At 42.1% G+C, this 18123-nt stretch overlaps 1 protein-coding gene across 2 annotated transcripts in view; it reads left to right on the forward strand.

Annotated features, from left to right (window-relative positions):
- Positions 1-18123, forward strand: part of LOC115267050 (kinesin-like protein Klp98A) — a 146926-nt gene that overhangs the window by 69530 nt on the left and 59273 nt on the right. For both annotated transcript variants that reach the window (XM_062846439.1, XM_062846440.1), the window contains exon 2: positions 10592-10845. In XM_062846439.1, the coding sequence (XP_062702423.1) occupies positions 10592-10845 (254 nt within the window). The remainder of the gene's footprint in view (positions 1-10591; positions 10846-18123) is intronic.

The following is an 18123-nucleotide window of genomic DNA, read 5'->3' on the forward strand; positions in this document are numbered from 1 at the left end:
TTGGATTAAGATTGGATTAAGATTGGATTAAGATTGGATTAAGATTGGATTTGGATCGGATTTGGAATTGATTTGAATTGAATTTGGAATTGATTTAAATTGGATTTGGATTGGAAAAATTTGGATTGGATTTGGATTGGGTTTGAATAAGATTTGGATTGGATTTGGATTGGATTTGGATTGGAATTGGATTGGATATGGATTGGATTTTAATAGGATTTGGATTGGATTTGGATTAGATTTGGATTTGGATTGGATTTTGATTTGATTTGAATAGGATTTGGATTTGATTTGAATAGGATTTGGATTTGATTTGAATTGGATCTGGATTGGATTTGGATTGGATTAAGATTGGATTTGGATTGGATTAGATTTGGATTGAATTGGATTTGGATTGGATTTGGATTTGGATTGGATTTGAAAAGGATCTGGATTGGATTTGGATTTGATTAAGATTAGATTTGGATTTGGATTGGATTAGATTTGGATTGGATTTGGATTGGATTGGATTTGGATTAGATTTGAAAAGGATCTGGATTGGATTTGGATTGGATTAAGATTGGATTTGGATTGGATTTGGATTTGGATTGGTTTTGGATTGGATTTGGATTGGATTTGGATTGGATTTGAATTGGATTTGGATTGGATTTGGATTGGATTTGGATTGGATTTGGATTGGATTTGGATTGGATTTGGATTGGATTTGGATTGGATTTGGATTGGATTTGGATTGGATTTGGATTGGATTTGGATTGGATTTGGATTGGATTTGGATTGGATTTGGATTGGATTTGGATTGGATTAAGATTGGATTAAGATTGGATTTGGATTGGATTTGGATTTGATTTGAATAGGATTTGGATTGGATTTGAATTGGATTTGGATTGGATTTGGATTGGATTGGATTTGGATTGGATTTGAAAAGGATCTGGATTGGATTTGGATTGGATTTGGATTTGATTAAGATTAGATTTGGATTTGGATTGGATTGGATTTGGATTGGATTGGATTTGAAAAGGATCTGGATTGGATTTGATTAAGATTAGATTTGGATTGGATTTGGATTGGATTTGGATTGGATTTGGATTGGATTTGGATTGGATTTGAATTGGATTTGGATTGGATTTGGATTGGATTTGGATTGGATTTGGATTGGATTTGGATTGGATTTGGATTGGATTCAAATAGGATTTGGATTGGATTTGAATTGGATCTGGATTGGATTTAGATTGGATTGGATTTGATTTGGATTGTATTTGGATTGACTTTGGATTAGACGTAGTTTGGGTTTGGATTATATTTGGATTGGCTTTTGAATTTTGTTTAGGCTTGATTTGTTTCCATTAAATTTAAGTTTTTATTGAATTGGTATGCGTTGAAATATGGTTGGTAATGTTGGAATAACTGATGGTATTGATTTTTTTCTGCCCAAGATTGTTTGATCTTTCAACTGAATTTTCTGGAGTTATAATCTTCTTTTGGATTATGCATCCCTGGTATTTTCGCAACATCTTGAGATATTTTTGCTTACGAGTGGCTGGAAGGGAGAGTGACATGTTGGAATTTTGACAGATTTCGTGCTAGTTTAGAACTGGAAATTCAAAATAGTGTGGATTTTGACAGATGTCCGCTGTTCCAATTTTGGCATCAATGCTACTTTAGGCATTTTAGTACCGCTATGCTGAAGTTCACATCATAACTTATAGAACAACTCGACCAATTTGATTGTTTCCTGGAACCAAGTTAACAAATGTTCATGTTTGAAATAGAAAATTTATTTCCATTCATTTTGGCAATGTTCAAATAATTCCAATTTAAGAGTAGAGGTAAGGGAGAATGTGGTAAGGGATAATATGAACTATCAAATGATAACTGGATTTACAGATCAGGCTCAATTCATTTATTTGACTTGATTTTTAGGCTGCGTCCTGTGTGTAGACATTTCAAATGTACGAATCCAACTGTCATTAGCGTGAGAGAGAAGAGAGGAAAGAGAATATGAGTGAAGAGCCCTCGACGCCGGTCGAGTGGTAGATTCGGCACCCGACTATGCGTGCGATCGGTGAAAGAATGAAAACCATGATCAGTTAATCGGATATAGCTGTTAGCGACGGACGTGTTGCAGTTACGCAGTTGAAAACGCTTCACGTTTTCAACTGATTTAAACAGGTTACGACAGCTATGAACATCGGTGTTCAGTTTGATGGAAAAGTTTTGTTAAATACTATCCTCAAGCGGTAATTTATGAAATTACAAAAAACGTTGTACGCAACTCGGTGCAGAACTCGATTTTTACAGCACTCGTTGTAATTATCTAACTCGGCAAGCCTCGTATAACTCGTGCTGTAAAAATCTTCATTTTGCACCTTGTTTTTTTTTTACTTATTCGTTTATTTGGAAGGCTCGGGCGCCACATGAGCATAACTGAGCCGAAATCTTTTGTTTTTTTTTTTACAATGATTTTACATTTTACAATTTATTACTGCCTTAAGCTATGTTAGGTTGGGAAGCCGAAGTACTCGCGGCTGTTTCGAGGTTAAGGATTGAGAAAAAAAAAAAAATTGGGGAGGAGGGATTTATGGGTTTAAAACTAAATTATTTGCTAACTTATATTAAAACATTGATGGGACAAATTGTCCATATCTGTAACGGAACCAAAAAGAAAGGACTTTATCGGTAGAAAACGACAAGAAGAGGACAAACGGAAGGGGGATGACGACAGACAGGGGCGAACAACAAAACCAAAAGGCGGACAACGAAAACAAGGAACGTACTACATCAAACTCTGACATCAACACGTTTCAAAAACTGGTAAATCAGGTTCATGTATTCCAAATCAAGTCCTGCCAACACTTCTCTAACGGGTTTCTGTTGTTTTCCTCGGACCCGGAGAATTTCATGCAGCTCAGATCTGACCTCACGATACTCATTGCATCCCCACACGACATGTTCGATATCCTGGTAAGCCACGCCACAGACACAGAGATTGCTTTCTGAGAGTCCAATACGAAAGGTATGTGCGTTGAACAAATAGTGGTTGGACATCAACCGACACATCACACGAATGAAATCGCGGCCTAAATCCAACCCTTTGAACCATGGCTTCTTCGACACCTGTGGAATGATGGAGTGCAACCATCTACCATCTCTCCATCTCTCCATGTGTGGTGCCAGCTGATCAAGGTCTCCTGACGGGCCAATGCAAAAAATTCATCGAAGGCGATTTGACGCTCGTAAATATCGCCTCCGCTAGCGCCCACCTTAGCCAGAGAGTCCGCTTTCTCATTGCCCGGAATTGAGCAATGTGAAGGGACCCAAGCTATGGTGATGATGTATGAGCGTTTGGACAAAGCACTCAAGACTTGGCGTATTCCATTCAGGAAGTACGCTGAGTGCTTCATCGGTTTCATTGACCGAACAGCCTCCAGAGAGCTTAGACTGTCGGTAAAAATGAAGTAGTGCTCAGGTGGAAGAGTGCGAATGTACTCTAAGGTGTAGTATATATCCGCTAGCTCAGCAATGTATACCGTACATGGCTTTTGAAGCATGTAGGTGGCGCTATGAAATTCGTTGTAGACACCGAAACCACTCGAATCGTCGGTTTTCGAACCGTCTGTGAAGAACTGTCTGTCCCCACTAACATGCCCGAACTTACTTGCAAAAATTTGTGGAATACACACGGTACGAAAAGATTCTGGTATTCCGGTGATCTCATCCTTCATGGACAGATCAAGATCTACAGAGCCACTGTCGAAGTTTGAGAAGTTGTCACGATTGGTGTTAACCGGAGATGGGCTTACCTCCAGCGTCATGTACCAGTAGTACACACTCATAAAACGAGTTTGAGGGTTCTGTTTGAGCAGCTTTTCGAAATTTTCTATTACCAATGGATTCACAACCTCGCATCGGATGAGGAACCGGAACGATAACTCCGCAAAGCGGTCTGTCAGAGGCTGTACACCAGCGAGTACCTCTAAACTCATAGTGTGAGTTGAGTTCATGCAACCTAACGCGATCCGAAGACAACGGTACTGAACCCGTTGAAGCTTCAGCAAGTGTGTTTTCGCCGCGGATTGAAAACAGAAGCTACCGTATTCTAAAACCGACAGAATGGTTGTTTGGTACAGCCTGATCAGATCTTCCGGATGTGCTCCCCACCATGTTCCGGTAATAGTTCGCATAAAGTTGATTCGCTTTTGGCATTTCTGTATCAGATACACAATGTGCTTCCCCCAGATGCATTTGGAGTCGAACCAGACGCCGAGATATTGAGAAGACATGCTATGAGTGATTGTCTTACCCATCAGATGGAGCGGAAACTTTGTCGGTTTGTGTTTTTTAGAAAAGACAACCATCTCAGTTTTCTCCGGAGAGAATTCGATACCCAGCTTGAGAGCCCAAGTAGACAAATTGTCCAAAGTATCCTGTAGTGGTCCTTGCAGATCGACTGCTATTGATCCCGTTATAGAAACAACACAGTCATCCGCAAGCTGTCTTAACGTGCAATTTTCCATGAGACAATCATCTATGTCTCTAACATAAAAATTGTAAAGAAGGGGGCTTAGACATGAATCCTGGGGGAGACCCATGTAGCTAATTCGTGAAACTGTCAAGTCGTCATGAGTAAAACTCATCTGCTTCTCAAACAGCAAATTATACAAAAAGTTGTTCAAAATTGGCGAAAGGCCACTTCCGTGTAGTTTGTCGGAGAGAACATCGACACAAACTGAATCAAAAGCTCCCTTAATATTCAAAAACACTGAGCCCATTTGCTGCTTTTGAGCAAAGGCAAGCTGAATTTCTGAAGTAAGCAACGCAAGACAGTCGTTCGTTCCTTTGCCTCTGCGGAAACCAAATTGTGTATCTGACAACATGCCATTCGATTCAACCCATTTGTCCAGTCGAAAGAGAATCATCTTCTCCAACAACTTCCGTAGACAAGACAACATCGCGATTGGACGGTACGAATTATGATCCGACGCGGGTTTACCGGGTTTTTGAATAGCTATCACTCTCACTTGCCTCCAATCATCCGGAATGATGTTGTTATCCAGGAACTGATTAAACAAGTTCAACAAGCGCCTCTTGGTGACGTCGGGGAGGTTTTTAAGCAAGTTGAACTTAATTCAATCCATTCCTGGAGCGGAACTGTTACATGAAAGAAGAGCAAGTGAGAATTCAACCATCGAAAACGGCCTATCCATGTCGTCCCTATTCTCGGAAACATCACGAATTATTCGCTCCACGGGTACGGAATCTGGACAAACTTTTTTTGTGAACTTGAGAATCCACCGAGGAGAGCTTTCTCGATCCTCGTTTACCGACGACGCGTTACGCCTTCTTCTCCCGACGTTCCAAAGAGTTCTCATTGATGTCTCGCGCGATAAACCCTCGACGAACCGACGACAGCAACCGCTTTTCTTCGCCTTGATCAAGTTCTTGAACTTGCTTTCAAGGGAAACGTACCGCTTAAAGTTTTCGACCGAACTGCGTTTCCGAAACTCTTTGAACGCAGCGGATTTCTCGCGATAGATTTCTGTATACTCGCTATCCCACCACGGATTGGGGGGTTTCCTGCGAGCCGAAGGACCTGGAACTGGCCGACGTTGTGCCTGCAGCGCGCTACTGATGATCAGTTCTGATAGAAACTGATACTCTTCCTGCGGTGGAAGAATTTCTATCGATTGCTCACCGTCGATAATTGCTTCCGCGTACTTTCCCCAGTCAATGTGTTTCGTGAGGTCGTAGGAAATGTCGATAGATGGAGGTTGACGTGAACCATTGGAAATAGAAACAACGATCGGAAGGTGATCACTACCATGGGGATTCTGGATAACCTTCCATGTACACTCCAGCGATAGTGTGCTCGAACAGATGGAGAGGTCTAATCGGCTGTCTCTAGGACTGCCATCTTTAGCTGGAGGTGCCACTCGCGTAACTTCTCCGGTGTTCAAAATTGTCATGTTGAAGTCGTCGCAGAGGTCATATATCAAAGTTGAACGGCTGTCATCATACAGTTCCCCCCAGCCTGTACCATGGGAGTTGAAATCTCCCATGAGCAGCCGTGGCTCAGGCATAACCGAGCAGATGTGGGCGAAATCCCTGCGAGATATCGCAGTTCTCGGTGGAAGATATATGGAGGCAACACTGAGGGTTTTACCTCGGATTGTCACCTCACATGCGACGGCTTCGATGCCTGTCATCGGTTGAAAATCGACTCTGTAAAATGAGTGCTGCTTTTTGATCCCTAAAAGCACCCCTCCGTACGAGTCGGACCGATCAAGACGGATAATGTTGAAATCGGAAAAAGGTAAGGTTACATCGGGTGTCAGCCATGTTTCGGATAGCGCAAAAACATCGCATTGTAAATTGTTTATTATAAATTTGAAAGCGTCTAATTTTGGTACGATACTACGACAGTTCCAGTGTAGCACAGAAATCATATCTTCGACCTCGGTGGTTAAATTAGCCATCGAAAGATACGAATGTCGCAAGGAGGGGCATTTTAGAAGCCAACTGCTTCAAAAGAGGAGACACACAAGGAAGAAGTGCTTTGACAATGCTCTTCACTGAGTCAGAAGCATTAAAGAAGTTAAGGACGATGTCTACGATGCCAGAAAGCGTAAACATCGGAGCACCAAGAGGTTGTTCCTGGTTCTCCGAATGCTGTCCCTCTGGCTGAGAAGTCGAAAAAATTGCGACATCTGGGATTTTTGATGTTCCCGGGAGCGAAGGAAAGTCTAGTTCATCTTGGATTTTGAATCCAGGAGGTGAACGTTTGTTACCTTTTTTTTAACACTCTTACAATTTGTCACGGTGGGTTGGGGGTCACTGCTAGACAGATTCCGAGGTTTTTTGGTGGGTCTCTGGAGCCTCACCCGTTTCCTCGTTTCACCCTTAAAAACAAAGGGAACCCCGTCCCCGACCTCAGAGTCAGAGCCCTGATCATCGAGAGACAAAGACGAGTAGATGTTGCATGATTCAACGACCGGAGCAGCTTTTCTCAGCATTTCGGCGTAGCTTCGCCTTGAACGCTGCTGCAACGATCGTTTTTGATGTTGTTTTCGCTGTATGTACTTCGGACAAACATTGAGATCGTGTGGACGGTCGCTACCACAATAAACACACTTGGGCGGCGTTTTACACGCACCGTCCACATGTCTCTCTCCGCATGTTGCACAGCGAGGTTTATTGCTGCAGTACTGGGCGGTGTGGCCCAGCTGCTTGCAATTGATGCAATTCATTACCTTCGGTACATACAGCCTCACAGGTAGCCGAAGTTTGCCAATCACCAGCAGATCTGGTAATGCAGATCCGGAGAAGGTCACAGAAAATTCTTCAGATGGTGTGTAAACCTTCTTCTCGCCCTCCTGGGATACCGAATGCAGTTGCCGGCAATCCAGTATCTGGACAGGAGGTAGAGAAGGGTTATGGAAACGACCACAGCCTTGCATGATCGTTTCGCAGGTCAAAGATGCGTCGGCGACCTTCCCCGAAATCTCTATCGACGCGCTCGGAAGGTAGACAAAGTACTCAAGAGTAAACAACTCGCAGGCCACAATCTCATTAGCGTGTTTTCGGTCGCCTACTGTCACCCGAAGCTTAGCTGTACCGACCATGTCAATGGAGACAACGGAAGAATACCGCTTAGTCAGATCCTTGCTGATTTGAACGGTGTTCAAACGTTTGCCTTTGGGTCGGAAGAAAACAACATATGGCCCGCCAAAGTCGGGAGGGTAGGCTTTGAGGCGGGGGGACGTGGAAACAGATTTGCTGTTGGTGTCCATTGGAGAAGCAGCAGGGTGAAGGGAGACAAAGGGGTTAGCATTTAAATCGCCTTGTTGGCTCGAGCAATCCGATACCAATAACAAAGCTTCGTTGATGCGGTACGATGTACCCCCGCCATCATCATCATCGCTCATTGTGGCAGCTAACTACCACCACGGGGCACTCAAAAATCTTAAACTAACACTTATCACGGGGACGAAATAATAAAAAAACAAGGCGCCGTCCACAAATTACGTAACGCTCTAGGGGGAGGGGGGGAGTACAGCTGAGCGTTACGGCCCATACAAAAATTTTAGGATTTTCATTTTCATACAAAAAAGCGTTACGGAGGGGGGAGGGGGGGGGGGGTCGAAAAATGTCGATTTTAGCGTTACGTAATAAATGGATGCTGCCCAAGGGACAAAATTAACTGTACAGGGAAAGTGAGGAAAAAAAAAGAGAAAAAAAACTGCTTATATACCAAATTAAATCTAATCAAAGAGTCAGTGGAGAGGGGGGAACAACGAAGGGTAACTTTGAATACTTATGTCGAATTCGTTTATTTGCACCGCCTGCACCGCTTTGCCACCGGGTGTAGCAAACTTGCACCGAAACCGTTCGTTTATTCGCAGGTACTGTTCTGTTTTGACACCCGATTGGCACCGGTGCAAGAAAATGCTACACCCAGTTTGAGCGCGCTGTAGCAGGTACAAAGCTAGTTTTACCAATACATGCATATCGCTGAACTTGTATCGTGGGTTTGTTTAGGTTGGAATGATGATTTTCTCTTCGGCATTAGGTAAACAGTTTTCTTGGATATTCATTTAACAGCAAATCTGTGCGTTTAGAAATCATTTAAACTTGATCGATATTATCACGATTTCAATCAACTTCTGAGAAATCTTCAAAATTTATCGGTAACTTGAAATTTCAAAGAGTTGATTCAACGTATATTTTTCCCATTACCATTTTTTTTTTGATTATCGCAAATGTGTGGACTATTAATAATGAAAAAATGACGTAATAAAGTTTTGATAAGCCCAGAATAGAATAAAAATCTATTAATTCAAATTGGACTGAAATATTACTGAAGTAACATTTTGTAGGTACAAACAGTTTCAAAAACCGTAAATTCTATTTTTTTTTCTTACAACAAATATTGGATTTTTTAAATTACATTGAAAGTTAAGGACAAACGTCTTAAAATCCCGCTTCAACAGTGCATCAGAACTTCAGACGCACAAATCTCAAGAAGCAAGCTTCAAACAACAGTAATTTTTATTATTCTCTTCTTGTTCACTTGTAATAAGCTTAAAATAAGAAGATCAGGTGCACTGGTTTTGTTTACGAAGAGATTTGTGCTCTCGAAATCGTGAGTAGGTGCCAAAGTCGGCCATTGTGGCGGCCATTTTGGGATTCTAACAAGTCTGTCCTTAAACAAATGTCACTAAAGGATGGTTAAAGCGTTTTTAATATGAGTTGCGTTTCAATAACGTTATGTTAAGCATTTATTTATTTTTCTTTTTACGCTAGCTAGCTAAACGGTTTCTATTGAACTGCCTTTAACATTTTTTGTGTTAAATTTGTGCATGTAGATCGTTTACAATTGTATGTTAGCATCCTTTTTTATTAGGCAACGGAAATTGTTAAATTCTAAAAAGTAGCTTTTTTGAAAAAATATGATATTGCGAGAATTTGAAGAAGATACATAATGTAGGAGTGTTAAAACATTGAATTACAATTTTCAAGTAACATTTATTATTACAAGTTTATCATGTACAAGTGAATAACTGAAAACTTTTAAAATTGTTAAATTGGATATAGAAAGTAAAAAATAAAAATAATTTTGTTCATCAAGGAAATCATGAAAACATTGATTATGTTTATTTTTGATATCCTTTATTGTTTTCATTGACGCTCTCACGCGCTCTTACTAATACCATCATAAGCTGTCAACAAATTGCACCGAAACCGTTCGTTTTTCCGGTGTCAATTGCTACACCGGTGCAGTGCACCGTCGGGAACAAACGAATTCGACATTAGCTTTGTGCTCTGTTTTGCCACAGGCTTGACGACGACAGGTCCAAGCGATGGGATCGCCCGCACTGGGAGGAGGCGAGCGGTGTGCGGCGGTTGAACGCTCTCTGCTCTTCTCTCGGTGGGCTGCTGCTGTCGACGACGATGAGCTTGGGTACTCACTGGAAGAAGCCGATCACGGCCGCGCGAGCGGCGCGGTATGCGGGAGGTGCTGCACTGATGTGCTCGATAATCGGTCAATGCGCCACGTGATATAATGAAAACGTGAACTTTACTCAAACTAAACGAACTTTTGCGGCAAAAATTGTGGCCTAGCCAACCGCACGCGTCCCACTAGGGACAATTACTTAATAAACTTAATCACTCGGAAACACTAGCACGAAAATAGCCACCGAACTGGAGACAAACCGGACGAACGAAAAGTTGCGACTGTCTCGAACGAACGCTCGCCAAAGAGTGATTTTGCACCTTGTTGCGTAAACTACTATTTTGCAACTGTTAACAATGCGTTACATATGTTCCTGTGTACGTCGCGATCACCAAGGCAATCTTGAATTATATCATTCAAAATTTTATTTATGAAACATTTCAAAGAGATGGAAATCATGGTTTATGCAGAAATTTACGCTGTGTAGTGAATCCCCTTAATAAAGTTGTCGTTATGCTTGTCTGAAGATTTTTGAGATTATTTCAAGATTTTTTTTTAAATTAAATAATTTCAATGAATTTGTATATTAATTTCTGATTGATTCATAATTCCTTTTTCTATCTTATCCACAATCTGCAGGGAAAATGAGCTCGGCTCGAAGCTCATCGTCCAGATGGATGGCAAGCGGACGCGGCTGTTCAAACCGAAACTCACCGGACCGGGAGCAATCCGCGGTGAGTTGCTGGCGGCCCGTGGCGGAGGACCGGAACCGTTCAACGATTTCACGTTCGACCACTCGTACTGGTCGGTGGACGAGGCCGATTCGCACTACACCCCGCAGGAGAGCGTTTTCGAGGATTTGGGCACCGAGATTGTGGACTGTGCGTTTCAAGGTACGTTACCGATCGGCGGCTACAGCGATGTGATAGATACGTGGGTAGATATAGCTAGGGTAATTGTTCCCATCGTTGTGGTATAGTACCTAATGTTGCGGTAATGGCAATTGAGCACTTTTTCGACTGAAATGTTACTAAAAGGTATTTTTAATATATGTATGGTGCTTAAATGATGAGATTGCACCATTTGTTTGCTTAAGATTTGCCCAAAAACCTATTTAAAAAAAATATTTTCCTTAATGTGTTTGCTGCTGTGCTCCAATTGTTGCGGTAGTGTTCCTAATGTTGCGGTATCCCATATGATTTCAATGGGATACCGCAACAATAGGAACAAATACCGCAACATTAGGAACACAATGTTCTTTCAGATAAAAACGAATAAAATGCTCATAACAACATCAAAGTGGCAATATTTCGTTATTTTCCCGTAGATTAAGGATGGATTATATTATTTTCAATTCAATCCATGTAAAAAGTTTGCTTGGGGCGATACAATTGTGGTTTAAACATGAACCCAGTGCTTAACTCCTCCATGATCGGATCAATTACCCTATTATTACCGATTGTGTTAAACGTTTGTGAGATTGGGGTAGGTAATAGCAATTGCCAGTTAGGGGCTCTTATAATGACCTGGAAAATCGAGGTCGCTGGCTGCGATTGGTAACCGTTGACGCAGATGTTGGTTTTGGGCAACCTAAGCATCAGGCGAGTGTAATCACGGCAATCACTTTAATGGAGAGAGTGTTTAGGGGAAAGAGAGGCATAGCTTTCTGTCTAAGCAAACGTGTAAATATTTGATGCACTCTTCGGAAAGTTACAGCAAGTTGAATATTTTTTGAAAAGTGAATTTTTTTCCTGTCCCGATCATTTTGTCTATCCCCTGTACATCAATCAATCCACCTGATTTTTGTAAAGATTTGGATGGAAGAAGAATTACGTTCCAGCTGGTTGGATGGCCTCATATGCCCAATCTACACGGTTGCCCAGATTAAAGTGTGTCAATTACAGCGGGATTACCTTTTAAATTCAGTATATATGATACTGTCACGTGTCCTGTTCATCGGACAGAGACCCCTTGAGAAGTCCTTCGTCGGCGAATACTAGGCTGGTTTTCGTTAGTGCCGATCAATGACGGTTCAAATTTATAATATGCGGAAGATCCTAGATAAATTTCGGGAATATAACTTGCAGACTTACCATCTGTTCATTGATTTTAAAGCAGCGTACGATTTAGTGAAAAGGAATGAGCTTAGGTAGATAATGTCAGAACATGCTTTTCCGGCGAAACTGATTGGGCAGATACGCGCTAATCTGAATGGAACAAAATCTACCTCGTTTGTGACCTTGGATGAATTGAAACAAGGTGATGCTCTTTCAAATTTGCTCGAAGAAGCGATTGTAATGCAGCGTGCAGAGGAATGATACTATCAACACACAGTCATACATGGGGTAAATCACCTATGTAGACGATATTGATCTCATCGGAAACGATCGTAGGGCAGCGGAGGAAGCATATGCTCCTGTGATTAGATGATAGGCTTGACGTTTAACTCTACCAAGACGAAGTACATGATAGCGGGTAGAGACAGACGCAAGTCTAGTGGCGTTAGTGTTGAGGTAATGATTGATGGGGATGTGTTTGAAGTAGTTGAAGAATTTGTTTATCTTGAAACACTTGTGACATGTGACAATGACGTTTCCCGTGAAGTGAAAAGGCGTATTGCAGCTGCGGATAAGGCTTTTTACGGATTACATAACCAGCTTGAGTCCCGTAACTTGCAAACGCAATTCGCTCTATATAAGACGCTGATTCTTCCGGTTGCCCTCTACGGTCACGAGGTGTGGACGTTAAAGGAGGTAGGTAGGTTGAAGAAGATCTAAGATCCCTTTGAGGAAACGCTCGGCGTTGTTGTAGAGTTACTTTGTAGCCAACAAGGTATCAAGGTAAGGTAGCTTATAAAAAAGTCTTTAAATATTTCATAACGATTAGATTAGAATGAATTTCATAAGGTCGCACCACGGCAGAGCCCCTCGATGATCCTCGCCAGCTTCTCTGGAGGCTGCTCGGCCATTCAACCTCTTATCTAAGCCATCATAACCCCCTAGGCGTCACTCCACGGATTCGTATAAGCACTCAGGAACAGGCCCTCGCGTAGCCTCGTAGCAGAAGCTTTTTGCTTATCCTAATCCAACAGTACGTCGGCACTTAAGTCGCTTAATAACTACACTTGTAACTCAAAGCTAGTGTGGGAATGCATTCAGGCTTTGAAAAACCTATCCATACGCAATCGAGTCTACCTATATTGGATCCCAGGACATACAGGTCTAGAGGGAAACGAGATTGCTGATGAGCTACCCAGGAATGTATCTAATGAAAGGTTCATTGGCCCTGAGCCCTTCTGCGGGATAATCATATCAAACTGGAATGCACTTCCCAATACCAGCCAATCCAAAAGACTCGTAGCGATAAACCCCAAGAAAATCCTACATTTATTAGGTCTCAACAAAAGGGATCTCAACATCTACACCACTCTAATAACTGGACACTACTGAAACCTCCAATTGTCGCTTCTGTGACGAGGAGAGAGAAACATCAGAACACATCCTCTGCTATTTCAGTGCACTCACTCAACGTAGGTTCAAAGTTCTCAGCAAGCCCTTCTTAGGGCCTGCTGACATATGGATCTTATCCCCCAAGGACGTGGTTGGCTTTATAAAGCTAGTCTTGCCAGAATGAGGGAATCACATACTGTAACTCAGGATCTCTATTGATCAATAATAGATGGTCTTGAGCTCAGTCGATACTAAGGTATCTCAGTGACAAACATGTTACTAAGATAACTTATGTATCTCACAGGAAAAGGGTATATCACAATAGTTCTAAAATCTGGACGCAGTGATCTTCACCCGACAAACGAGAGAGAGACGGCGGTGGTCTTCCTAGGATGAACTTTCATAGGCATGGTCGCAACGCACGCACGCGAGAGCACCGCTTCTAGCTTGTCCCCGCTGTGACCGAATAGCTTCCATTCACGGCGGAGCGCCTTCCTAAAAATCTTGTCGGTGGAATATGCTGTCTTCCACATATGAGGGCTTGACCTTGACCTAGTCGCCCCTTCCTTACCCGCTGCATGCTGTTGTTATAGTCGAAACTGTAGCAAACCACCAGGTCATCACTGTGAGTGTAGCCATCGTCTACTCTCTACTCTCTAATTCGAACTAATACTTGTTAGGCCGCAATACAAAAAGTAACGTCAATAATCGACTTTGCTCCGTTCCGGCTAAAGGTACTAAAGGATATCAGCCAGATCGACATCTATAGCATGGCGAATGCCTCTAGCAGGTTCTGACCTCGCTGGTGCGTGAAACGGCTTCTCCATTTCACGGCACAAGCTTTGAAGATACCCGCTATTACCACGCCTTGTTAGCTCGGTCGTCATAGAGTCCAGCATCTACATGAACCACCCGATCGACCACCGCGGTGGCGCATAGTAGGGTTTGGGACTATTTGGGCAGAAGCACCTGTTTTGGGCACTTGTTGCTATAACTCAGTCAATTTTGAACCGATTGATTTGATTTATGAGACACGATCAGATCCACACAGTATCTAGCTATGTTCTAAAATTCAAGTCCATCGGTTTGAAATTAACTGAGTTATGGTGGCAAGTGCCCAAAATAGGTGCTCCTGCCCAAATGGTCCCAGACCCTAGCTACAGAAGAAGAAATCGTTTACCTTGGCGACCAAGTAGCCTTCGTAAGAAGTAGAAACCAACTCCAGGACGGGGTGTTTACCCGTCGTCCATATCGCCACCATTTTTTGGAACCATCCGCGACCCAGTTGCCGTTACCGGCGGGTACTCGGAATGTGTCCACTACGATGACGATATACGTCTTCTACTGAGGCAGTCGCTCAGCAGTTGCTGGGCTGCGTTCCAGTGATTCAGCTGCCTTAGGCAGCATTTATTACGTAAATCCTAAAATGTTTGTATGAACCGTAACGCTCTGTTCCCCCCCCCTGTACTGTGGCTTGTCAGCTGTGGCTCTTCTGAAAGCCGGACACCTTGGGCCTCCTGTTGGGTACTGGCTGTTTGCGGATTTCCCAGAACTTCTAGCACTTCGAGAAGCCTAGTGTCTTATGGCATTCACCTCCACATCGCCTACAAAGCTTGATCTGATCGGGGCTTTTGCAGTCTCATGACTTGCGGCCTGGTTACAGACACCTGAAGCAAGCGTCCAGTATTATCAGTTCCCGGGCAGAAAAGAATTACAAAACACTTGCAAGTTTTACCATTAAAAAAGAATTTCTGAATGGTACGATTTGCCATTGGCTTGTTTGAAATAAGTGACAAAAGGGCAAAAATAATAACTGACACTGTTCTATGAAATAACTGAAAAATGACAAATTTTGACATTACAATGGCAAACCAAGAACAAAAAAAAATTAAGGTTGAGAATTGCAAAATATACCATTATTGAGTTATTAAAAACAGAACAATATCAAAATTAGTTATTCGCCTGTCAACTATCGAAAGTTACCATTAGAATAACCAAAATTCAAATTTTGTCATTATGTTGTTCATGATAAGTGCCAATCTGCGATGGTTCATCAAACTCGTAAGAGGTTAACAATATCTCACCAATTGCAAAATTTGTTATGATAGCAAAATAAGACATTCACTAGTTATTCTTCCAAATTTGATAAATAACAAGCGAATGGCATATTTTGTTATGATATCATATTATGCTATTCACATGTTGTTTTAAGCTCTTCATGAAGAACTAATGAATGACAAAATAAGTTATGACAATAAAATTTGTTATTCTTTTGTTTTTGGTTTGCCATTCACCTCTACCCGGGTTGGCATACTGACCAGCCCTCACCTCCTTGAATGGACTTGTTTCCGTCCGCCACAGGTAGCTGTACCAAGGCTACATGTGTCCCTGCCAGGTATTTCCGTAGCTGAACGGCAGCGGTAGCCACATGTACCTACCTCGCACTGTTGCCGTAATACTTCAGAGTACTAAGACTGTCCCTGCGTTCATGTGCCTCTAACTTTCTACCTCTAGGTCTTAGGGGGTCTAGGGGGCGTCCTTAACTGGTTTGTCCTAATCCAAAGGTAGAATTTTCCATTTTCGCTTCGATCCGGGACGGCTAGCCTTCTCATGTCCACCTTTCCCAGCTTTCCGGGATGCCTTGTTGGGGTCCGACTGATCAGCATTATTGCCTTTCACTTTTGAGAACAACATCCTCCTGTCTTTGCGAGTGCCGCCCGGTATAGCTCCACAGCCTTACACGCTTCTGTGATTGCTTGTCATAAGCAATCGCCTCCGGCGTACTCTTTGGGCTACCCACGAATGCGAAGTCCCCCGTCTGTGTAGACTTCAACACCTTCAACCTCACGGCTTCTGCCGTTGCCACAGTTGCCATGGGTTTCTCATGGCCCTACTCGGCCTTAATCGTTAACTTACGAAGTCTCAGCAGGGCATGTTTAAGGTCCCTACTGATGTTCGACTTCGGGAAGGCAAAGTCAATGATGCAGTCAAGATGATGCGCAAATGCCTCCATCGCAGAGAGCCCATCTCAATTCTTATTGATGGGCCTCATCAATCGTGCTCCGCCCATGACTTTTCCCAACAAGCTAGCTTGGGTGGAAATGGAACTTTATGCCTCATCAGTAGGTTTCGCGTTATTTTGTATTCTTTTCTTATATTTCGACCACCTTACACACCAAATTTCGATTTTCCCGTCCAGCAAAATGAATTGCTGGAAGGATATCAGCAAACCAAAAATTGCCGAAAATTCAGCAATGATAACTGAAGAGCCAGCAAAATAAGAAATTGCTGAAACACCAGGAAAAGAATTGTCAAACACTTAACATTTTTCTGGACACTTTGTGTGTGCCTTTGTCCGAAATACTTAGGAAGCAGGAAGAAAGCCGAAAAAAGTTATAATTTTCATCGATTGTCCCGTTAAAATGAAATGTGCGACTTCTTCAATGCGTATTTATTGCATTTACTTACGATTGGATACCGAAAATTAAATTGAAACTAACAATTAGTAGCAATTTTTGTTTCGCTTGAAAAGAAAAAAAAAAGAAAGAAATCCGGCCAGACTCCACCTCGGACGAAATTGCTGAACAACCAGCAAAAAAGCTGTCAAAACGCATTGCCGAAAATTCAGCAAGAAATATTTTGCTGGTTGGATTGCTGGTTTTACAGCATGTCAAAAACCAGCAAAATTTTTCTGGTTTCCAGCGAATTAAAAATAGTGTGTAAAGTTCTTCTCGATTCGATGATCAGTGCATTATAAGCATAACAGGGTTCAACGGGCTGTGCTACTTCTGTCCAGATTTATTTCAACAGCTAGTTCCTGGACTACTAGCGCCTATTCAGATCCTCCATAGAAATACGCATCCATAAAAATTGCCTTGCTATACTGCTGTTCGAGATACAATCTTTTTGATTCGGGTTCTCATCGATTCAGTACATGTTCTAATTCGAGTTTTCGAAGTTTCACTCGTGCAAGTGATTGATTTGATATATTGAACGATGCTACGGATGATAGCTTTTCAAGTAACATTTTGATAGCCAATCAGTCTTGTAGTGATATTGAGAACCTTCATAAAACCTTATACCTTTTATTTTGATTTTATGTGGGCTTGAATAACCTCTTCTAGCCTATTTCACTAAAATAATGATACCGTAAACTGGGGTGTAGTTGATCAGTGGGGTGAACTAGTAATCCTACATTATAGAGATGTTTGGAGGCGGCCATTGTGAGCCAATCGAGCAGAGAGAACTGTCAAAGTGTGAGCCAAATGAACATGTTTATCGTTTGTAGGAAGGCGTTGTTTGATCGGTATTGCAATCGACAATAAACGTATTAAACGTATTAAATATTTATTGTTATTATCGAGAATTTAATGGCATATGTAAATTTAGTAAGAAGATAATATCTACATATATATTCAACATTACGATCAGTCTTCGTATCGGTTGGACGTATTTTCAATTGCGAGAAGCTTTTCTATCAGTAGTATGGTGTGATGGCTCTCAATTCCCGAGAGCACACATTTAAAGAAGATTTGTCAAACTTTACGCGACGGCCAAGTTATGAACAAATCCACGGTTTTGTTAGGCTAACACTTGGCTTACAACCTAATCAGGTGAAACGCCTGCAAATCAATCATGCTGCAAAATGCGTGCATGTTAAATGTGCAGACCAAGCGATGGCTGAAAAAATAGTAGAAGAACACGACGGACGACACGAGCTGC

Source organism: Aedes albopictus, chromosome 1, assembly GCF_035046485.1.
Source record: "Aedes albopictus strain Foshan chromosome 1, AalbF5, whole genome shotgun sequence".
In the NCBI taxonomy this organism is placed as follows: domain Eukaryota; kingdom Metazoa; phylum Arthropoda; class Insecta; order Diptera; family Culicidae; genus Aedes; species Aedes albopictus.